Source organism: Anguilla anguilla, chromosome 2, assembly GCF_013347855.1.
Source record: "Anguilla anguilla isolate fAngAng1 chromosome 2, fAngAng1.pri, whole genome shotgun sequence".
Taxonomy (NCBI): domain Eukaryota; kingdom Metazoa; phylum Chordata; class Actinopteri; order Anguilliformes; family Anguillidae; genus Anguilla; species Anguilla anguilla.
This window is the reverse complement of record NC_049202.1, coordinates 28,549,591-28,574,293: the sequence shown is the minus strand read 5'-3', so window position 1 is coordinate 28,574,293 and position 24,703 is coordinate 28,549,591. Positions and strand designations below refer to the sequence as shown.

General features: G+C 47.7%; 1 protein-coding gene across 1 annotated transcript in view; it reads left to right on the top strand.

Moving 5' to 3' along the window:
• The first annotated feature begins 13,112 nt into the window (after positions 1–13,112).
• Positions 13,113–24,703, top strand: part of mrpl45 (mitochondrial ribosomal protein L45) — a 58,195-nt gene continuing 46,604 nt past the window's right edge. The window contains exon 1 of the mRNA XM_035404919.1: positions 13,113–13,289. Within this exon, the coding sequence (XP_035260810.1) occupies positions 13,128–13,289 (162 nt within the window). The 5' untranslated portion in view covers positions 13,113–13,127. The remainder of the gene's footprint in view (positions 13,290–24,703) is intronic.

Here is a 24,703-nt window from a genome sequence, read left to right as displayed (position 1 = left end):
AGAAACATAAGCATGCAAATGTACGAGCTGCCCTGTTGGAAGGTCAGTCAGAATTGAAACGCTGTTTGTCAGTAGCAAAGAAACTGTGTTGAACAGCAGCAAACAATTAAAACACTTGGGGAGACTGTAGAGGCCCTTAGAAGTGAGACTGCAGGAGGACAAGCAGAACGCTGTTTAGCAGCACATAACGGTATTGAACTACGGCAACCGTTGGCATCACTGAAGACAAGCTGACTCAAAACTGACTCAAAAACTGTAAATGTTACACTAAATAAAGAGCTAGAAAAGTGTAAAAATGCTTATGAGTTGCTATTGGCCAAAAGTGCAAAAAATCTGGTGGTTGCGCATAGATCAGTCATAAAGGACAGTACTGCTCATAAGCTCAGACAGATTCAGTGTCATGTTGCTGCTTTGGGCATTCATTTACCTGAGTACTCTGATTTAGAAAGTAGTTCAGAAGAGGGCGATTCAGATCCATCCGAATGTCATATTGCTGCAGGTCCAGTTAAAGGGGCTCCTTTCCGCATAAGAGAGCGCAAAACGTGTAGGAGAGCAGCAGTAGCTACGGAGGGCACTGCGGCTACAAATTATGAATATGAGGCAGTACATGAGCACATTCCGTTGTCTACCTCCGAACTCGAGAACTTGTGTAAAAACATTGGTCAGTGGGATGGTTTCTCTGATCCCCGAAACTATTTGGCAGAGTTGCAACGGCATGCTGCAGCACATACCCTAGATGACCAGGATTGTTGCCAGATTCTGCAGTTAACTATTCCTGCTGATCTAGTTCAGCCACTACCTGATAATATTAAGTGACCTTTAGATGGTGTATGGGCAAGTGCCCAGCAGAGAGAGTCTGCATTGTTGGGTATGATTGGCAACCCACAACCCAACTGGAAACAAATACAAAACACCACACCTGATAGAGGTAAAAATCCAGTAGCTTATATAAACCGCTTGTTTAATTGTTACACTAGGAATTCTGGCATGCCAAATCCAGGCACAAATGATCCGGCTTTCCTTGCATTAATTATGCAATAGTATGATGACATAGTGAATGATGCAACAAAGCTTGCATTAAATCAAAGGCAAAAAGCAAACTATTTGACTTTTGCTGATGTCTGTAGTCTTCTATCTAGTTGGTATGAAACTTCACATAATCCCCCCCCCCCCTTTATAATACAGCTTATGATATTAATGTGACATCATCAATTTCATGCTGCTGGAACCCAGCCTGTGATTTTCATCTTTGGTGCTTCCCCAACAGCTGCAGCTCCTATCCTGCTTCTGCTCCCGCTCCTGCTCCAGCTCCAAGAAGCCAGGGTACCCCTCCTGTGCCATACTACACCCAATTCCACAGGAAGAGGAATCTGCTAAAAGCACAGGCTGGGGTGTACACCCGTCACCCGAAAGAACACAAAGAAGGCAGAGGCGATCCATTGTAGCCAATACAAAAAGGAGAGAAAGCCTCCCATGCATAAGCAGTATTTCGGCAATTGGCACTGCCAAGAGACTGCAGTTATCTTGTACGAAGCTGGCAGCAAAGGGGTATGGGGGAAGAAAGAAAAATGATCCAGACACACATTAATGTATGTCATCCCCAACACTTTTGTGATGATAACAAGTACACTGGCAACAAAATACTATTTGAGCTGCTCGGGATTCGGATTCCTGAGGGTTGCGCATGTCTCCATCACCATAATTACAAAAAACACCCATTCGTAAAACTCAAATGCTTTATACCATACTGTAGACACAATCTTACAGAAAAAATATATGTAAAAATATTATTGTTCAAACGAGTTTTCCCGGTGACTTAGCCATCAGAAATAATACATTAGCAGCAGGTTAAGCTGGCTATGGAATACTTTTTTATCTGCTGTGGATTTGGAATCCAGAGACGGTGCATATCTCCCTTTTCACCGTAATTACAGAAAACACCCATTCGTAAAACTCAAATGCTTTATACCACAATGTAGACAAGATCTTGACGAAGACGTACATGTAAGGATCATATTGTTCAAACAAGTTTTCCTGGCAACTTAGCCACCAGAAAGCATAAACACTGGCAACAGGTCATAGCTAACTGTGGCTATTCGAACTGTTGGGGATTCGGAATCCATAGATGCCGCATGTCTCCTTTTCACCTTAATTACAAAAAACACCCATTCGTAAACCTCAAATGCTTTATACCACAATGTAGATAAGACCTTGACGAAGATGTCCATATAAGGATTGTGTTGTTCAAACAAGTTTTCCTGGTCCTTGTTTCTCCTGAATATTTTTTCCATTGAGTTCAACAGGAAAATTAATCAGGAGAAACAATGCTTGTAGTATCTATTGCATATCTGGCAGCAGCACGGTACCTTGGATACCTTGGATCCTTGATGACTTAAAGCCATTTAGCCAACAAATGTGTTCCATACTGTATCAGCATAATTTACAGCTGAATTTAGTCCCATCCCCCAATACCCATAGAGAGCCATTCAAATGCAGAGTTTTTGTATCGCTTGTAGGACAACCTGACAATAAGATATCCAGACTCTGATGATGTTGATAGGTCACAGACATCAGGAAGTCATGGCATGCAAAGGATATGCAACCACATACAAAACATGACTTTTATTTGACATTGTTAATTTGTCTAAAACACTGAAATGGTGGACTACGTATAAAAAGTGCTGTAATTACTACATGGTGAAACCAAAATGTATAAGAATACCCTTTAATAAAAGCTCTGAGTCTGACCTTTGACCACGTGTGAATTGTTTGATTACAGACAGAGAAAATAAAATATTAAATAAAAAAAAGCAGAAAAATGGAGGTGATTTTAATGTTGTGGCTGATGGGTGTATATACTACATGATACAAATGTTGTATTATTTGACCAATTTTAAAGTTTTATTACATTTTGTTCCTGAAATCCACCCTGAATCCACCTGTCTGCTGGGATCAGAATAATCCTGATTTTTTGGATCAATCCTAATCCCAGTCCTACTGAAGAGTTTTGAACAACACATACTGAAGGTTTGATCCAGATCAATACCAAGACTGGATTACTGTTGTAGTCTGTATCTCCCAGTCACTTGTCTCCCCAGTACTGTCTCTGTGTCTGTGTTCCCTGAGCTGCTTGACTCCCCTGCATTTGTGTGATTTCACTATTCGGGTGGTTCCGGGTTTTCGTGGTTTCCCCCCCTTCCTTCCAGTCTCGTTTTTACTTACTTCCTACTTATTTCTAGTTTTACTAATTTCTACTAATGGACTAACACACACTAGTTTTGGGTTTTTGATAGTTTAGATCACTATACTAATACATTAACCAGTCTCCCCTTTTCCATGCTGCGCTGTAGCTCCGCCCCTTTTCTTTCTAGCCTGCTCTAACGCTGAGTTCTGCAATTGCCTGCACCTGTCTCTTGCTCTGACTGCACCTCTCTCTCTCTGCACGCGTTTTTACCTGCTTAACCCAGGCCGTCTATTATCATTGTTGTCTACGTGATTCCAGTCCGCGTTTTGTCAGTCCCCTGTCATTTAATTAGTTATCCTAATGTTCTTCACCTGGATGTTGTTTGTTACTCCTCCCTCACTCACTTAACCCCTCCTTGATTGTTACCTTCCCCAGTGTATAAATGTCAGTCTTTTCCACCAGCTCACGGTCAGAACGAATTCATTGTGCCGATATTTAGTAAGCCTTTGTTTATCGAGATTCCTGAGACACCCCTTCTGTACGACTTCGAGTTTGCCTGCCCCTTTTGGTTTGTTTGCTTCTGGTTTGACCTTTGCTTTGCTTTGACTTCTCTTTTGCCTGACCCTTTGTACCTTCGCCGCTCTGATCTCCTGGTTTTTGATTTTTTGCCTGTTTTTCACAATTCTTTTGGAAACTCGATTCGGCACCGTCCTTTCTCTGATTACCTGGCTTCTAACCTCGGACTGAATAAAGACAAAGTTTTTTGGATTTCCCTGGTCTGCGTTTGGGTCCTTGCACAGAACATCACAATTACGTTATCTAGTCCAATTTCAGAATCAATTTTTTCTTTTGAACAACCCATTTTCAAGATTTGATCCAATCCGATAGCCAAAATCTAATCAGATTACTTCTGAACAACTGGGCCCAGGAGATTCGGATTCCAGAGGGTTACGCATGACTAATTTTCACCGTAATTACAAAAAACACCCATTCGTACAACTCAAATGCTTTATACCACAATGTAGATAAGAACTTGCCGAAGATGTCCATATAAGGATTGTGTTGTTCAAGCAAGTTTTCCTGGTCACTTAGCCACCAGAAAACATGTACACTGGCAACAGGTTATAGCTGGCTATGGAATAAGCCTACTATTCTACCTGCAGGGCCCAGTTGTTCAAAAAGTTTAATCTGGATCAGAATGATCCGGATTTGGAAATCCCATGTTTTGCTATCCAGGATCAGGTAATCCATCTTACTTTTGTGCCGGTAGACGAGACCTTGACGAAGACGTAGCCTACATGTAAGGATCGTGTTGTTCAAATGAGTTTTCCCGGTGACCTAGCCACCAAAAATCATGTACACTGGCAAGCAGGTCATAGCTAGCTGTGGCTATTCGAACTCCTGGGGATTTGAAATCCAAAGACGGCGCATGTCTCTATTCATAATTACAAAAAACACCCATTCGTAAAACTAAAATACTTTATACCACACTGTAGATAAGACCTTGGCAAAGATATACATGTAAGAATCTTGTTGTTCAAACAAGTTTTCCCGGTGACTTGGCCACCAGAAATAATACACTAGCAGCACGTTATAGCTGGCTGTGGAGTACTATCAGAGGTGTTACTAGAATGTCATCTTTGGGTGGGCATTTGGATTATTTGGGTGGGCAAGGGGAAGACTGCCGTTTTTGCCGCACAACCCTGCGGCAAGCTGATCTGGTGTGAATCCAGCCTTAGCCTTGCTGCTGCATTCTGCGGCTATAAGACAACTCTGCAATTTCTCTGGTTTAACAGGTTGTTTTTCAGCCTGAAACGGTGCGATGGTATTAGTAAACGGCTACACGTGTAATCTAAGTTGCGAGTAGCTGGCTATCTCCCTGAATATGAATTAAATGTTTTTTTTAACAGAAAATAACAATTATAAATGCGATTTTATCCACGGAAAAGGCTGTACAAAAATTCTCGCTAGCTAGCTGGCTAATCACTAAACCAGAGACTGTAAAAAATATGGACAAAGCTACTGCGACATCACCCATTGACTCTCCGTGGGTCTCTAAAACACGTTTTGAAGCTCAATGGCGGGCGCGGCCATGTTGTCGATTTGGAGCCAAAACCATAGAGTTAAGCGGTTCTGTGATTTTTACACCGTGATTGACAGTCCGGTGCGGAAAAGCCCATCAACCTGAACGAATGATTGCAGAACGAACTTGAGGTTGCTGATTGTCTGCCGTTATGTTTTAAAATATATTATCAAATGTTTACGGAGTTTAATTTCCATCCGTGACTGTACTGTGTCATGTAATCACGTTATATGTATGACATTAATAATACAATTATGTTCAGTTATCTTCAATTTATGTTTCTCAGCAAAACAAATATGCTTAGCTAGCATATCAGCTTGCCAGTGAGCTAGGTAGGCTATCTGTGGTTAGCTCACGCATTACCAATATGAACCACAGGGGAAGAACATCGCCTACACTGATGGTCAATCAATCAGAGATGTGTAGGCTACTGGTGATTTGACTAGGCTAATTTTCGTATAACTGTCTGGTAGACTGCTGTTAACTGAGGAGGTTTTCGCCACAGTCAGTTAATGAGCCAGTAACTGCTACTAGCTACTCCATCGCCGTTTGTGGTGTTCACTTGCTGGGTGACGCTAGCTGACCGATCGTTCGCAAGTCACTTTCTACCAAATAAAAATTAACACTGTCAGCGGTGATTAACAAATCTACCAAGTATTTTAATAACTGATCTGCAGGCGGGTAAATATGACAACGCACTTTGTACAGCAAGTTTTCCACCTGGAGCATGAAGACAAAAATAATGTACATTGAATTTCTAATTATTATTAGGCTATTATATTTTTTTTCTTGTAAATCATCAAAACCAATGGAGAAAAGCCAATATACGCAAGGTGCCCCCAGGACCGATTCTGAGAACCACTGTCTTAAATGCTCTTGTCGGTCTCTTAAATGCTATAAACATGTTCCTTTCGAAATGCCAGTCTTACAAAGATGGTTAATTTCGTTAAATTCTGTGTGTGTGATTTCATCGTGTGTTGTATGTTATTCAGCAAATAAACCTTAAGACTCTTAATTCGCTTCGTGAAACTGAAAATTTTGCAGTGTTTATCCCAAAATCGGGATTATAGGAGCTTTGTCACATGCGTGAAGCATGGCCCAGGTAGACATTTACGGAATGTACACGACTGACAAACCGTCAAACACGTTTGAAAAATGGAATATTTGCCGGTTAGGGTTAGCTAGTTAGTCAAATGGCTTGGTAGCCAAAGTTGCGAACTATTTTAGCATAGGCTACTGGACTACCAAATATAGCAAGCTGATTACGCTTTCTGCCAACTAATTATTTGGTTAAGTAGGCTAAAGGAAATAGTAAAAATGACTCGGCTACCGAAAAACTTCAGAGGAGGATTATTTTATGGTAGTCTAGTGCAGCTGTAAATAGCACACGCCATAATGAAATCACTACGAAATGGGATGCCTGCATTTTCTGACTTCGCACAGGTGGACCGTGGTCAGAGCAGCAATGTCAAGGCCAAGAGGCGCCACCTCCTACCCCAGTGACCATAGACTGTAGCCCTTACTGTAGCTTAGTCCTCTGCAGTAATTAGGAAGTGACGCAAACTGTACCTCATTGGTCCACAACAAATATTATAACAGTGCCCAAATGACACAATAAATGATGAAATCGACCCATGGACAGTAATAAGGCGAATAAAATACACATATTGTGACTTTTTGTTCTCATGAGAAAAAATTATTGACTTTGTATTTTGACCGCATTTGTACCGTAGACTTACATGGAAACCGGATATGAAAACACCTATACTGGAGCCAACCGTAATGGCGCTAGTGAGCAACCAAAAACAACAAGACCAGGAAATGAGCTTCAAAAACGAAGTCTGGTTTTGGCCACTTGCACTAAACCAATGGCCACCAAGTGAGCTGGTAACTTAAAAGAAACACGCAGCTTGCAAAATGTGAAAACTCAACTGTGAAACTATACAAGACTGCTAATATAACTTATACAAACCAGAGAAAAGAAAGAACAAGAATCAAAGGTATTAACAGTTTTAACTGGATTGTTGAGAGCAACTAGCTACAAACAGGTTTTGCAATTCACTTAACCATGTCCGTACTGCATGTGTGAAGAAGTGTCGTGGTTTGGCAATAATGTAAAGGAGCAGCACCGACTAAGCACACCCACACCTTCAAAATGGCCAATACAAAAGCAGTGCATTTTTTGATGACCAATGACAAAATTACCAAAAACTATTGTGGCGATCTTGCCTGTGTGTAACTAAATAATTGTTAGCTTGTTAGCGGTTAACTTGTCCCGCTCCGCGATCGTGTAAATACTCGTTATTTTAAATGTGTGTAGCCTGCTAGGAATTGCTTACGTAGCGCTAGCAGCCCCTCGGGTTTATGATTTGCACCGTCATGTTTCTGTCATTAGTCAACTAGCCTCTACTGTCGTTGTATCCCCTGCCTGTCCCTGTTTTGCGTGTCTCGTGCTGCTGTTTCCCGCTGTATGTAAATTATCCGACCTTTGATGTGACGTTAAGGCTGTGTGATTGATTAGTCCCGTTGCGCCGGGGCAGCCAATCGCGGCGAACGGGGTTTGACAAAAGCAGGCTTCGCCCAGCTATGATGGTCAGTCTACGAATTGCCGTTTTGAAGAGATGTCACAAATAAAGCGAAGCTCCCCGGGAGCGATTCGAAAACAGCCAAGCCAGTCTCCGTCTCTGCTTCTTCGCGAAACCGCCACATTGGTGTCCGGAAGTGGGATTCAGCTAGCTGAAGTGGAGAAGGCGATCCGAGAGCTGGAAGAGAGACTGGGGGTACCGAGGCGGTGGAAGACCGAGGCAGCAGAGACGGCGACGGGCGCCGACCTGCAGAGCTCGGTGGCGCAACGACAGAGGGCCCCCAGACAACCAGACGGAGCCAGTGCTGTTCGATCTACGCACCCGAGAGAAGCTAGCGCTAACACGCCAGCCAGCGCTAGCATGCCAGCTAGCGCTAGCATGACAACCAGCACGCCAGCTAGCATGCCAGCTAGCATACAGCTGAAGCTAGCCCGGTTCAGTGGAGCAGCGCAGTGGGAGACGTACCTAGCCCAGCTGCAGCTGGCTGCCCGTCACTGCGGCTGGAGTGAGAGCCAGACGGCGACGCACCTAGCACTCATTACATTACATTACATTATAGGCATTTAGCTGACGCTCTTATCCAGAGCGACTTACAACAGTGTAACCAAACTCAGGATCAAGTCCACTTAAGTCCATTGAATAAAATGCAGATAAAAAGCCTTTACTATAGTAGCAGCCCCAGCTAACCAACACAGAGCGTGGCTCGCCTGCCCCACTGTCACAACCTGCCCCCCCCCGTCGAGACGGTGAGTGCTGTCCGCGAGCTGTGGCGACGCAGCTGCAGCGGCCTCAACCCTCACCAATGCCAACAGCTTGAACGCTTGCTGGAGGACAATGCAGACCTCTTCGCTGCGCGCGATGAGGAATGCACGCAGACCGAGCTAGTGCAGCACGCCATTGACACTGGTGACGCTGCACCGGTTCGTCTGCGCCCTCACCGGTTGTCACTCGCAAAGCGGCTGGGGGCAGAGGAGAAGGTTAGAGAGATGGCCGCTGCAGGCGTCATTGAGCCCTCCAACAGCCCGTGGGCTGCCCCTGCTGTCCTAGTGCGGAAGAAGAACGGAGAGTGGCGTTTTTGCGTGGACTATCGGCGCCTCAACGCCGTAACGCGCAAAGATGCCTACCCTCTCCCCCGCATCGACGAGGCGCTAGACCACATCGCGGGGTCCAGTTGGTTCTGCTCGCTGGACCTCCGGAGTGGCTACTGGCAGGTCAAAATGGCCGAGGATGCGAAGCCTAAGACCGCCTTCACCATCGGGCAAGGGTTGTGGCAGTTCCGCGTGATGCCGTTCGGACTGTGCAATGCCCCTGCCACGTTCGAGCGGCTGATGGAAAGGGTGCTGTCGGCCGTCCCCCGAAGCTGCTGCGTAGTGTACCTGGACGACCTCCTAGTACATGCCAGTAGCTTCGAGCACGCCCTCGCTAATCTCCACAACGTGCTCGCGGCGATTCGCCGGGCTGGGCTACGGTTGAATCCCCGGAAGTGCCAGCTGCTCCGGAGGGAGACGGCCTTCCTGGGGCACGTTGTGAGTGAGCGAGGGGTAGCCACCGACCCAGCTAAGGTGACTGCTGTGCGGGATTGGCCGACCCCAGCAAATGTAGGTGAGCTGCGCAGCTTCCTGGGGTTGGCGAGCTACTATCGGCGGTTCGTGCGGGGTTTTGCCTCCATTGCCAGTCCCCTCCATCGCCTCACCGACAAGTACCAGCCGTTCGTCTGGACCACTGAATGCGCAGAAGCCTTTGCCCGGCTCAGAACGGCTCTCATGGAGGCCCCCGTACTGGCGTATCCCGATGTGCACCGCCCATTCATTGTCGACACCGACGCCAGTAACGTGGGGGTGGGAGCCGTCCTCTCTCAGGAGGACAGCGACGGAGAGAGAGCTGTCGCCTACTACAGCGGTGCCCTGAGCCGGGCAGAGCGGAACTACTGCGTGACCCGCCGAGAGCTGCTGGCCGTAGTCAAGGCACTGAGGCACTTCCGACCCTATCTCCAAGGTAGCCACTTCCGCCTCCGCACTGACCACGCTTCGCTCACCTGGCTCCTAAACTTCAAGCACCCGGAGGGCCAAGTCGCACGGTGGTTAGAAGAGCTACAAGAGTGCGATTTCCAGATCGAGCACAGGGCGGGGCGGCACCACACCAACGCCGACGCTTTGTCCCGCCGTCCCTGTGCTGAGCTGGATTGTCAACACTGCCAGCGACAGGAAGATAAGAGCCAGGTGGAGCTAGCGGTGGCTACCGCTAACATCAGCGAGGCGGGGTGGCTGCCAGTGTCGCAGGAGCAGCTGCGGGAAGGCCAGGAGGCCGACAGCACGCTAAGAAAGGTGAGGGGCTGGCTGGAGGCAGAAACACCGCCGCAGTGGGCTGAGGTTTCGGCTGAGGGGCCCGAGCTCAAGACCTACTACGGGCAAAGGAGGAGCCTTGAGCTGCGGGACGGGCTGCTGTATCGGCGGTGGCAGGCACCCGGGCTTGGAAGCGACCTCCTCCAACTCCTCGTTCCCCGAGCGCTCCGGCCCCAAGTCCTCGGGTTGGTGCATGGCTCGGTGGGGGCGGGCCATTTCGGGAACAGCAAGACCCTGCGACGATTGAGGGGGCGCTTCTACTGGCCTGGGTGCCGCCGGGACGTGGAGCTGCACGTCCACTGCTGCGACTCCTGTACGGCATGCAAGGGGCCTACCAGGCGCTCCCGCGCCCCTCTACAACGCTACGTGGTGGGGGCCCCGATGGAGCGAGTGGGGGTGGACGTCCTCGGCCCCTTCCCTGTCACTGAGGCCGGTAACCGCTATGTGCTTGTGGCTATGGACTACTTTACGAAGTGGCCCGAGGCGTACGCGGTGCCGGACCAAAGTGCTGCAACAACAGCGGGGAAGCTGGTCGAGGAGATGTTTGCCCGTTTCGGGGTCCCCGCCCAACTCCACAGCGACCAGGGGCGAAATTTTGAATCGCGGGTGCTGGCTGAGGTCTGCAGTCGGCTCGGGGTAGCGAAGACCCGCACAACTCCACTCCATCCCCAGAGCGACGGACTGGTTGAACGGTTCAACAAGACCCTGACTGCATAACTCGCTATCCTCGCCAGCCAGCACCAACGAGACTGGGACCGCCACCTGCCCCTGGTCCTGTGGTCCTACCGAACTGCCGTACAGGAGTCCAGCCTCTGCACGCCCGCTGCCCTGATGTTCGGACGGGAGCTCCGGATGCCCGTGGATTTGGTGTTCGGGGCCCCGCCTGAAAGCAGGGAACCAGCCCGTACAGAGGCCTGCTACTTCCGCCAGCTGCTGGAACGACTGCGGGTGGCACACGACTTCTCTCGCCAGGCCCAGGACACTGCGGGACTGCGGCAGAAGCGCGCCTACGATCAGCACTGCAAGGGGCAGGCCTTCAAGCCAGGTGATAAAGTGTGGGTCCACTGCCCAGTGCGCAAGAAGGGCCTGTCTCCTAAGCTGCAGTCACATTGGCGTGGGCCTGGCGAGATCTTGGAGCGGCTGAGTGAGGTGACGTATCGCCTGCGCATGCCAAATCGAGGGCGCCTGGTGGTGCTCCATCAAGACCGACTCGCACCTTACCAACCACTCGCCACCGAAAACGCAGCTGACGGACAAGGTAGCAGCCCTGTCCCCTCTACACCACCGGCAGCAGAGGAAATGGCACAGCCCACCACGGGCCGACCTACTCGGAAGCGACGGCTACCGAATTATTTAATCGACTACGAGGTAAATCGCATAGAAATTGTGGGTCGTCGGGGACTAGCGACCCTTTAGGTGGGGGCTGTGTGGCGATCTTGCCTGTGTGTAACTAAATAATTGTTAGCTTGTTAGCGGTTAACTTGTCCCGCTCCGCGATCGTGTAAATACTCGTTATTTTGAATGTGTGTAGCCTGCTAGGAATCGCTTCCGTAGCGCTAGCAGCCCTCGGGTTTATTATTTGCACCGTCATGTTTCTGTCATTAGTCAATTAGCCAATCCTGTTGTTGTATTCCCTGCATGTCTCTGTTTTGCGTGTCTCGTGCTGCTGTTTCCCGCTGTATGTAAATTATCTGACCTTTGTGTGATGTGACGTTAAGGCTGTGTGATTGGTTCGTCCCGTTGCGCCGGGGCAGCCAATCACGGCGAACGGGGTTTGACAAAAGCAGGCTTCGCCCAGCTATGATGGTCAGTCTACGAATTACCGTTTGGAAGAGATGTCACAAATAAAGCGAAGCTCCCCGGGAGCGATTTGAAAACAGCCAAGCCAGTCTCCGTCTCTGCTTCCTCGCGAATTCGCCACATTATATATATATATATATATATATATAGCGGCTAGGGCTTTTTTGTAAATCATATTCTTCTATTATACTAAAAAGTTCCATTGCCTTTTTATTTCTCATGACTTTAAGGGCTTTTATATAAGAAACTCATTATAAAATAAACTAAACCTAGGTTTCACTTTCATATACTTTGGTTTGTGTATTTGTGTGTATACAATTGATGTTATTAACCAGAAAGTCATCTTTGCTATTGTCCATGACGATTCCATAAACAATGTCCTTTTGAGAATAGTTTTCAGGTTGAAAAACCTTTGGGTAAAGCCAGTCATGTAGGCTACATCAAGCCATAAAGCTTCAGAATACATACATTGGAAAAATAAATGATCTGTGGTTTCAGTATCATCGCAAAGTAGCTACACACAATTATTGGTTTCAATTCCAAATCGTTGTTGTAACAATTCACTGGATGGATACACTCCATTTAAATTTTTTTAAATGGATTTCTTTTGCTTTGGGAGTTATGGGGAATTTTAAATATTTAGTTCGTAACGTGAATAGTTCTTTTCGAATTGAATGCGAGGGGAGAATCTTAGCGCGCACCATCTACTTCATGCGGTGTCCTAATTACATTTCGTTCAACCTCTTCATGATGGTCTTTGTAGTCCATTCATCAGCTAGTCATAATCACGTGTTCTATACAACCAACCAGAGTCTAGTGTTGAACTCTCCGCTGACGCTGAGTACGATTAATAAAACAACTCACGCATAACTTTGTTTTCGAATCGTGTCAAGTAAAATCACGCATTGATTCTTATTCTTAGGTATTTCCGTTATAACTGGCTTAAAAAAATATGACCGTGAACCCCTTAATTTACTATAAAAAGGCATGGGATTCTCCAGATATAACTTTGAAGACATTATGTCATTAGCTGGCTAATTAGCAAGACAATGTTTTTGTTGTTGGTTGTATACTCACTAGCTAGGCATTAGACAGCCTAGCTAGGCAGCTGATTAACATCTTTAAATGTTACAATGAACATGAAACACGACATTAAACCCGGTCAACAACACAACTGTCTGTCAATAGGAAACACGCCCACAAGCGGCCGCCGACGCCGCTGCCGCACTCTCAAAATGGCTGCGTCCTTGAGTAGGGTAATCCGTGTTCAACGACTGGTATGCTGTACTGTACAGGTAAGAGCCGTTTAACAAGCATCCTTGTTTTAAAGTCATTTACAGTCTGTGCCCATACGCATATTAACGGCAGTATTTCGCACTTAGCGCATGATATATCGTGTTATGCAATCACTAACGTGGCGCGGGTTGGCCAGATGTCAACGAACATCCAGATGACAACGAAGTTAACCTTAGCTTAGGTGACTTGTTGTAATAGACTGGACTGGTCCCCACTAACCTTAGATTTTATTTATTTATGTATTTATTAGTGAAGTACTTCCCACTGGGTGGGATCTCGGTGGTAAAGGTTAGCCAGCCGGCACCGGTCGTTTGAAACTACGTCGTAGCTGTAGGCTAAGTGCGTAAAGGAAAGAACGGGGCATGCTGCAGCGAAAGTTGAATGGGAGGCGGTCTTCGAGTATGTAATACAATATCAAAAACTACGGCTGCGTCCGAATAGTCAAAAAAATTACGCCCTATGTCTTTTCCTAACCTCTTTTCCTTGACCTCGATGGAAAACGTCATGAGGTCAAGGAAAGATGTGAAGGAGAATTCATAAGGATTTAGGAAAAGACAACCGCGGTGCTAAGAGAATCCGACTGCGCTTACAATAGGGTACGTAATTATGCGACGGCGGATGTTATTGACGTGGGTCTGCCGTGGTGAAACTACAATGTTCCGAAGATGGACTACTAAAAGCGCATCTACTTCGCCCCGTGCGTTCTTACCGTGTTGTTTCATGCAGGCTATATAAACGTGGACGACCCGGTGAAAAATATGACTTAATTACCAAGGTTGGAATTGGAATAAAAAAAGGAATATAGGCTACCAGTCACAAATGAAACGAAATGGTTGTCACATTGAGAATGGTTGCTCACGCTCACCCTCCTGTCCACTCATACTTATCGACATGAATCCCAATTAGTATGATTGTATGAAAATAATTGCTCAATTTAATGCAAGATATGCATAAAATGTTAGGCCTACAAATCTGCTACTGTATCATCATTCTTAAGTTTTAAACATGTTGAATTAAAAACATCATCTGGCTAAAAACGTCTCATATCCCTTTTTCTTGAAAGACAGACTTTTGTGTTATGGTTAATATGCTGATTATGATCTGATTATAATCCTATGCATATAATATCTTAAAGTAATAATCTTGCAGATTTTCATTAAAATAAATGTCTGTTAGGTCACCATCTATCGCCGAATTAGGTAACACAATGGTGATTGAGCCTATTATTATATTAATTTATATTATTATTATTATTATTATTTATGATTAAAGAACTGGGTGTCTGTGGCAACATTCCCGGGAAAAATTCACAAGCGGTGCATAGTTAGTGACGCGTTTTCCATCACCCATCAGTGGTTGTTCCGCCAGAGAGGGTAGGCGGAGCTAACGCAACAGGCTTGCTCTTCAACTCACTTGTGTGTGAGCGGCGTACTGTTTTTTCCGGTGTCTCCTACAATAACAGAGAAAGTTATGGAACCCTAAAAAGTTATTGTGTAACATGAGAGGTCATATTATTATTATTATTATATATTATTATTATTATGTTGTTGTAGATTTCGTATTACATTTGATGACAATGTAACGGTACTAAATTACATAGCTATTTGCACAGCTAACGCTAGCTACCGGACCATGTCAAGAAAGGCAACATTAGTTTAGACAACGTTGCGGACAGTATTCATCTCTCATATCAGGTAACGTTGCGTTAGCTAGCTAGCTAATGTAATTAACACAATCTAATGTCAGCTAACAATGAGAAAAAACGCTAGCTAACGCTACCGACCGGTACCGACCTCGCCAACCGTCTCGCGGATGCAATGCTACCTCGTTGCGAATCATTGATCTGAACTGGCCGTAACGTTACCGTTATTTACATTGCCATCAAGTTCATCAGTATATTATAATGATAGGAATAAAGCCGGGGTATACGTGGATAGGAGCCGGGTCTGATTTCTGTGTAAAGATGTCAAGCCTGAGAACTAAATAAAAGAATACGGCAGTATGGATTAGCATTGTTATTATTTTATTACGCTTCCTCATATGTTCCTTCAGCCTTGATGCCCTTTTTTGATGAAATCGCCTTTATTTTATTATTATTCTTGTTCTGATTGCTAATTTAACACCCAGCTCAGCTTTATTCTCAAACAGTTTAGCTAGCAAAACCAGAAACACCAGGGGTAACATTTTGTAAGGCAGTTGTTTCAAAAATATTATACAACAGTCATTCACGAAAAAGACTGTTTATTGTGCACGAGATACATAATTGCACGAGCCACAGCGAATCCCGCAGTGTAAAGATGTTCATACCGGGCAAAAGGTGGATAAAGAACGTGTGTGGAAATTGATCATCACTAATTCTACCCCAGGTCTGCTACAGCATTTTAACCCGGCTCGGCTGTGAAAAGACAGTTTAAGTTAGCCTAATGTTAGGCAATGAATGAGTATGTACATAACATTACTTTTATAACAACCATTTTTTATTCAGTAAATAATGTGTTATAGTTGGCGTGGCCCAGGTGCCAACTGACTGACGTCACACAGGCGACACTGGATGGATCCGGTTGGATCTATGGGAAGTGAGGTCCAAAAACACACCTGCAATTACCGCTTCTCGCCATTGGCACCGCCATAGAGAACGAAACTGAAATCTTCGAGATTGGCAATGTAAGGCCAGTTCAGATCAATGATTCGCTATGAGACTGGGTGCAACTTTCAAAATTCCAAGACGTCTGATTGTAAACGTTCTAAAACTGCACTTGGCGATTTGACAAGGACGATCTTTTAAAACCTCAGGACAGGCAAGGGCTCTGCTACTAGCCAGTTCATAAAGCTGCAATTTTCTCTGCAACATTCTAAAACCGTTTTGCCAGGTTGCGAATCATTGATCTGAACTGGCCTTAACCTTACCGTTACCGTTATTTACATTGCCATCGAGTTCATCAATATATTATAATGATCGGAATAAAGCCGGGGTATGTGGAGCAGAGCCGGGTCTGATTTCTGAAGACGTCATGCAGGAGAAAACTAAATAAAAGAATACGGCAGTATGGATTAGCATTGTTATTATTTTATTACGCTTCCTCATATGTTCCTTCAGCCTCTATGCCCTTTTTGATGAAATCTCCTTTGTTTTTGTTTTATTCTTCTTGTTCTGATTGCTAATTTAACACCCAGCTCAGCTTTATTCTCGAACAGTTTAGCTAGCAAAACCAGAAACACCAGGGGTAACATTTTGCAAGGCAGTTGTTTCAAAAATACCACACAACAATCATTCACGAAAAAGACTGCTTATTGTGCACGAGATACATAATTGCATGAGCCACAGCGAATCCTGCAAATTCTTCTCTGCAGTGTAAAGATGTTCATACCGGGCAAAAGGTGGATAAAGAACGTTTGCAGAAATTGACCATCGCTAATTCTACCCCAGGTTTGCTACGGCATTTTAACCCGGCTCGGCAGTGTAAAGACATCTTGAGTTAGCCTAATGTTAAACAACGAATGAGTATGTACATAACGTTACTTTTATAACAACCGTTTTTTATTCAGTAAATAGTAAGTGTTATAGACGGTTTCAACGGTAACAACATAAACAAACGTTACTGCGCATGTGCGTTGTTCTGGCCCTAACTTGACTTCCGGCAGACTTCCGCAAACAATCAATAACAACAGAGTCCCTCTAGACTATTTCTGATAACAAGCAAAGTAAATAACAAGTAAATTACGTTAGCTAGCTAGTTAAAACTATGTCTAGCCCGTATTATTTGGGGTTACCAGTCGAAGAAAAGAACCGTTACTTGGCCAAACTGAAATGCGATAATGTTACATTACCAGAAAATCAAGTGACAGATAACTGTTCACAGTATTGCACCTTGCTGAGCATCATACATTCCTTACATAATCCATAACTGTTCTGGGTTACATGCACATTCATTCCTGTATAAAAAGTGCACTCTTTCTATGATGTTGCTTAAAAACGATGATTAGAAGCACAAACTGGGGCTAGTGGGCAGCATGTGTAGCCAATGCAATTACTGTAGGTTATTTATTTAACCTAGATGTTTTATGGGAAAACATCGTGGCTCTTATAGTTTGGGTCATCTTGCTAGGTTACCACAACAAAAATGATCAGGCAATGTAACGCTGTCAAGTCACTGGAAACAGGTATCATAACGTTAGTAAAAAACGTAGCTAAAGCGTATGAACTACTAGCATTGAGCTAACGTTACTGTGCATAATTTATAAAATGGTAGCTACGTTTAGCTAGCTAGCTAGTTGGCTAGCTAACTAGAATGAATTAATTAAGGTACAATCAATTTAGTTAGCTAATTCATAACTATTTCAGGCGTGTTACTGGTCAGCTTAGTTATCGCTTATTATGAGTTTGTTACCTGAAACAAAGTGCTAGAGTGAGAGCACCTATTCGACCACCTTCGTTCGACAGACAGGAAAGCGTAAACTGATTCGCAACTATATATGAAATAGGCGAAATATCGGTAACAACCTGTACCTAATTATGTAGGAAAAATATCCTTGTTATCCTCCTGTGGTTATTTTTTCAGTACTTTCACGTTTTTTTGTGTGCCAGCAAATAAGTCAGACGTGGTCCAGCGCTAGCATTTGGTTGCTAAGGGGACGTGTATCGACCACCCCATATAAATGAATGGAAATTTGCTAGTATCCTGTCTTGCATATTGGAGGTTAATATGAGAAACGGTGGTCTCTCATCAGCACGTCTAGGAATCCGTACATATTCACTGTTGTAACCTAAGTCGCAGGACGCAAAATAGCCGTTAGGAAAGCAGTTTGAAATTATGAAGCAAAGTCTGCGCCATTGACTTTAATGGGTCGCGATGACATAATTCATTGTCTTAAGTTGATATAGTAAATAAGGCTGTATTAGTATTACTAAATGTGTATGTATGAAGTTGATTTTTTAAAATACAGTTTATTATGTGTATTTTTACAGGAATTACATTTTAATAGGTAACGATGTCCAGTTATTTCTCAAAAATACGAAGTAACCACGGGCAAGCACCAGCTATGATAATCGCAGGGATTCATCAATTCGTTTCACAATTTCCTAGTGAGGTTACAAAGTTAAATTATGTATTTTTACTAATTTTCGAAATATAGTTTGTTCCTGAGGTCAGGTTGCACCCCACAGCACAACAACCTGAGCCCAACATCAGTCTGTTCATCAGTTTAACTTTCACTCCATTTGTAATCGGTGCCATATTAGCCAGTAAACACAAACCCAATAATAAACAAACACAGACCGGAAGTTAACTTAGGGCCAAGCGCACAACCTTGGCAACGCGCGTGCCACTGATGAAACCGTCTATAGTTGGCGTGCCAACTGACTGACGTCACACAGGCGACACTGGTTGGATCCGGTTGGATCTGTGGGAAGTGAGGTCCAAAAACACACCTGCAATTACCGCTTCTCGCCATTGGCACCGCCATAGAGAACAAAACTGAAATCTTCGAGATTGTCACTTTAAATTGCATTCACTTTCGATATATACAATATTTGCTCCTTTGACTATGTACATGTGTCTGTAATCCAAGATGCCTCTGCTTGTATTCAAGCTAACGCTGTTAGGTCAGGCACTATTTTCAACTCAATCTGACAAAGAATCGATTTAGAACACATCTGGTTTATCTGACCACCCCATGCTCTGTTCAGTACAGAAGCATTTTGTATAGGAGACCTTTGATTAGCGATAGGTTTACTTTTAAGTCAATCAAGTTACAGAACAAATTAAACAAGACTGTAACCTTTCGAATGAGCCCTCATTGGTGTCAATGGGTCCAGCCATTCCCAATTAATCTAACTGCGTACTGCCGGGGGGGAGGTCTGTGTTGATAGTGAGTGAATACACGCAGCCGAAAAGCCAGCTAGTTCTCCTAAAAACATTCCATTGTGCTATAAAATGTATTTATAATTATAGTGGATCAGAGAAAAAGGTTTTAAGCTGCGATCTCAATTGGAGGCTTCACTCTCAAGTTTATAACATGGAGGTTTGCTCAAAGATGGGGTCCTGGAAAATGTTATGGCCCCACTGGAGGGCATTTACGTTAACTGAAAAAGTGAGTTTAGTGTTACTTATTATTTCCACATTACATTCTGTAGGTCACTCATCCAACAGCTTTTCAGCAAGACCTGCCAAGTTTGGCTAATAGTTCACCTAGTTGCTTGTTCTTATTGTGCAAATAGCGCAATTTTTTTTTTTTTTAGATGTTTACAATTTCACATCAGATAATTTCAGTTATAATTCCTGCCAGCTAATGCATGTATTTCAGCATTGAACATAATGTTAATTCTTGTTAGTGTGGCACCGCACGGGGCGTGACGGTGCAGGCGGGGCGGCACAGAAATGCACAGACCGGAGGTTTGGGGAAAAATAGCCCAACAAGGCCTTTTATTAACCAAAAGTATATACACAACCCAAAACCAAACTCAACAACAAAAATCTCCTGTCGGAAATTAACTTAAAGTAAAGTGAATAAAATTAGAAATAACGGCGTCCGGGAGACCGCTGGGGGGATCCCTCTTCAACGCAGGAAGAGGGATGTTGTCCTGTGTCTCCACCGGATTCTGCAAAAATAGGGACAAAGTTATTTACAGTTTTCACAGCTCTCCTGCCGCCCAAAACCCCTCTCCTCAATGGAGACAAACGGCCTCCTTTTAAGCTCCCAGCTCTCCCTGGAGTGGCGGCAGCTGGGTTGCCTCATTGATTGCAGGTGTGCTGCCTGCCAAGGAGGGAGTTGAGAAATGTCCAATTTGCCGCTCTCCAGGGTCCTGTGGCTGGGCTTCCTAGTGGGGCGCTGTCCTGGGTCCTGAAGAGGCGGCCTGGTGGCAGGTTTGGCTGATGCCTATAAGGCTGGGAGGGGCACTGTGGAGCCATGCCCCGATCCACGCCACATTCCTCCCCCCTAAGCGAACCGCCACCAGTGCTGGCTGCGGCCGCCCAGAGCTCGTGCAGGCGGGACAGGGCGTCAGCGTTCCCATGGAGCCTTCCTGGACGGTGGACCACTTCAAAGTTGAAGGGCTGGAGTGCCAGGAACCAGCGGGTCACCCTGGCATTGGCGTTCTTCTCCCGGGCCATCCACTGGAGGGGCGCGTGATCTGTAACCAGAGTAAACTTTCGCCCGAGCAGGTAGTACTGGAGTGCTGAGAGGGCCCATTTAATGGCAAGGGCCTCGCGCTCAACAGTCGCATACCGCGATTCACTCGGGCGGAGCTTACGGCTCAGAAATAACACGGGGTGCTCCTCATCGCCGTGTACCTGGGACAGAACCGCGCCCACCCCCGTCTCCGACGCGTCTATTTGGACCAGGAAGGGCCGGTCGAAGTCCGGGGTATGGAGGACCGGGTCCGAGCACAGGGCGGCCTTCAGGTCCTGGAATGCCCTCTCCTGCTCAGGGCCCCACAGCAGTTTCTCCGGAGACCCTTTTCGGGTGAGGTCGGATAAGGGTGCGGCTGTGGAGGAGAAATGAGGGATAAAACGCCGGTAGTACCCGGCCAGCCCCAGGAAGGCACGTACCTGGGTCTTGGTGGTAGGTCGGGGCCAGTTCTTCACGGCCTGCACCTTCTTCTCTTGGGGCTTGAGCAGGCCCCGACCGATGGTGTAGCCCAGATACTGTGCCTCGTTTTGCGCTATGCAGCACTTGGCGGGATTGGCGGTGAGGCCAGCTTGTCGCAGCGCCCCCAAAACAGCCTGGACGTGAATCAGGTGGTCGGCCCAGGTGCAGGAGTGGATTACCACATCGTCCAAGTAGGCTGCTGCATAGCGCTGGTGTGGCCGGAGTACGATGTCCATCAAGCGCTGGAACGTTGCGGGGGCCCCATGGAGCCCGAACGGCAGGACCCGATACTGGAACTGGCCCACCGGGCTGGTGAAGGCAGTCTTCTCCTTGGCTGACTGGGTGAGGGGGACCTGCCAATAACCTTTGGTTAGGTCCAGTGTTGTAATAAAGCGGGACTCACCCAGTCGCTCGAGTAGCTCATCCGCCCGGGCCATGGGGTATGCGTCGAAGTCGGACACAGCATTGAGGCGTCTGAAATCGTTACAGAAGCGCAGGGAGCCATCGGGTTTGGGCACGAGGACTATGGGGCTCGACCAAGGGCTGCAGGCCTCCTGCAGGATGCATGACTCCCATTGCTCTCATCCTCTCAATCTCCTCCACGACGGCCGCTTTCCGTGCCTCCGGGATCCGATATGGGCGTATGTTCACCACGGTGCGCTCTGGTGTACGAATATGGTGCTCCATTAAGGTGGTACGACCTGGGAGAGGGGAGAACACATCACGATTTTGGTCAACTAGTTCTCTCACCTCTTGGACCTGGCGGGGGCTCAGGTCAGCACCATATCGCACAGTCTCCCGGGGCGCAGGGGTTGTTTCTTCTGTGGTGAACATCGCCGCCGTTGCTGCTGCAGGACCCTCTACCCACCTCTTGAGCAGATTCACATGATACACCTGCTGCGGTTTCCGGCGTCCGGGCTGGTCAACGCAGTAGTTCACTGGTCCCACTCGCTCTTTGATAGTATAGGGTCCCTGCCATGTGGCGAGAAACTTGTTTTCAGGAGTGGGTACCAGCAGAAGGACACGGTCGCCTGGCCGGAACTCTCGGGGTTGAGCGGACCGGTTATATGTCCGCTGCTGGGCGCGTTGAGCTTCCACCATGTGCTCTCTCACCACTGGCATGACACTTGATATTCGGGTGCGCATCTCCTCCACGTGTTCGATCAGGCTCCGGTGCGGTGATGGCTGTTCCTCCCAGGCTTCTTTGGCGAGGTCCAGGAGTCCCCTCGGCCGCCGCCCATACAGCAGCTCAAAAGGGGAGAAGCCAGTGGAAGCCTGGGGCACCTCCCGAATGGCAAAGAGCACATACGGCAGGACCTGGTCCCAGTCCTTGCCGTCAGCAGCGACTATCTTCCGGAGCATCCGCTTTAACGTCTGGTTGAACCGCTCGACCAGCCCATCCGTTTGCGGGTGATACACCGACGTACGGAGATGTTGTACTCGCAGCAGGTGACATGTGTCTGCCATTACCTTGGACATAAATGGAGTGCCCTGGTCCGTAAGGATTTCCTTTGGTATGCCGACCCGGCTGACGAGGTGCACCAGCTCGCGAGCAATGGCCTTGGAGGTGGCGACGCGGAGCGGCACGGCTTCTGGATAGCGGGTGGCATAGTCCAGGATGACCAGGATGTAGTTGTGTCCCCGGGCTGACTTTGGCAGGGGTCCGACCAGGTCCAGGCCGATCCTTTCGAAGGGGGTCTCTATGATGGGGAGAGGGATTAGAGGAGCGGGTGATGGCCTTACCGGGGAGGTGCGTTGGCACACCTCGCAACTGCGGCAGTAATCCTCCACCGCTCTGCGCATTCCTGGCCAGTGGAAGCGGTCTGCCACACGCTCTAGGGTCTTCTGCATGCCCAGGTGAGCTCCCAGGATGTGTTTGTGGGCCAGCTGTTGGACGGTGGCCACGTACTGGTGGGGTAGGACCAACAGCTCCCGGACTTCTCCCCTTCTCGTGGTGTGGTAGTACAACAGTCCCTGTTGCACTGAAAAGTAGTTTGCTTCCAGGGGTCCTTCTCCCCTCTTTACCCCTTCAAGGACCCGAACCTGGCTCCAGCAGTGGCGCAACCGGTCATCCTGGACCTGCGCGGTGCCGAACTGTCCTTTACGTTGTGCCTGGGGAGGGAGATTGGACAAAGTTACGGGGAGTAAGAGCTCACCTTCCCCATCCGCTTCTTCTGCGACCTCGCCTACTCAAACCCGTTCCCCGAGCCAGGCGGCATAGGGTTGGCCTTATGGACGGACTCGGGGTTTGGCTCGTCGGGACCCTGATCCGGTTCCCTTCCGTCGGGCTCTTCTGCCCCCCCCTCTGGACGGTTCTGGCGGCCTGGTACAGGGCGTCGAAGCCAGGGTAATTACGGCCGAGTAGTAGAGGGACGGGGAGTTCTGGCACCAGACCGGCCGTGACTGCCCAGCAGCCTCTGTCGCTCTGCACGTCCAAGCCAACTGCCGGAACCTGGTGTACGTCTCCATGGACGCAGGTGAGAGACAGCTTTCCAGAGGACGTGGCATGACTGCTGGAGAGCACCCGGGGTTGGATCAGGGTGACTGCGCTCCCGGAGTCGAGAAGGGCCTCCCAGGGTTGTCCACCAACGGTCACCGGCCAGCGGAGGGGCGGGGTCACGTGGTGGGCTTCTAATTGCTCCGCAGCCAAGCAACTCCATCCATGGGGCAAGCGAGCTGGAGTGGGGGCCGGGTCGGTGGGCATGGACACATCAGAGGGCGATTTTCCAGAGGTGGGCAGCAGGGTGGGCATTTTCCCTCCCCTTCCAGATGGAAACGGGAAGTGGGACGTCCACGCATGTCCGCCGTGGTCGCCTGGACCCCGGGCCTGGGCCGAGTCTGGTGGGGTCGGCTTCCGGTCACCTCCAGTCCGGGGACGGAAGAGGGGGCGCTCGGTCGATCCTGCCTTCAGCATCTCCTGCGTGGCTTCGACTCGCTCCACCAGCTCCTCCGGGCTCTGTGGAGCATGCTGCCCAGCCAGCTTCTTCGCCTCATATGGCAACGCCCGGAGGAACCGATCCATGGCGACCCGGTCGAGGATCTGCCCCACAGACAGGCGTTCGGGTTGGAGCCAACGGGTAACTAGCCTCCGAAGTGACGCCATTGGGCTGCGTGCGTTGACCCCCGGTTGGTAGGCCCAGGTGGCGACCTGTTGTCCGGCGGATGTGGGGGATACACCGGCTCTGGCTAGTATCTCCCTTTTTAGCCTGTGGTAGTCTTGGGCTTCTGCTGCCCCCAGGTCTTGGTACGCTTGTTGGGCCTTGCCGGTGAGGAAGGGAGCGAGGGTGTCGGCCATCTCCCGGGGGTCCCATAACTCGCGCTCGGCCACCCGCTCGAAGGTGTGGAGGTAGGCCTCCACGTCATCGGCCTCAGTCATCTTTGTCAGAACGTCTTTAGCCTTTGTTCTGCTAACCGGGAGTGGCACGGCTAATGCGTCGCGAGCCTGGACCACCTCGGTGAGCCGGCTGACCTGTTGAGCCATGACCTGGGCAGCTTGCTGTTGTCCCAGGTTAGCCTCCATGAGCGCCCGCAAGAGGTCCTCCATATTTCAGCTAAATTGGGGAACACAAGACTAATGGGGAAAGGGGAGGGGGAACAAACAACAAAAAAATTTTTTTTTTTAAATTTTTTTTATTTATTTATTTTTTTAATTCTACCGCGAGAACGACTGTAATGCTTGAGCTCGAGGTAGTTAGCTGCAGTCTGCTATTACTCCATGCCTATGCCCGCATTCTCCACCACTGTGGCACCGCACGGGGCGTGACGGTGCAGGCGGGGCGGCACAGAAATGCACAGACCGGATGTTTGGGGAAAAATAGCCCAACAA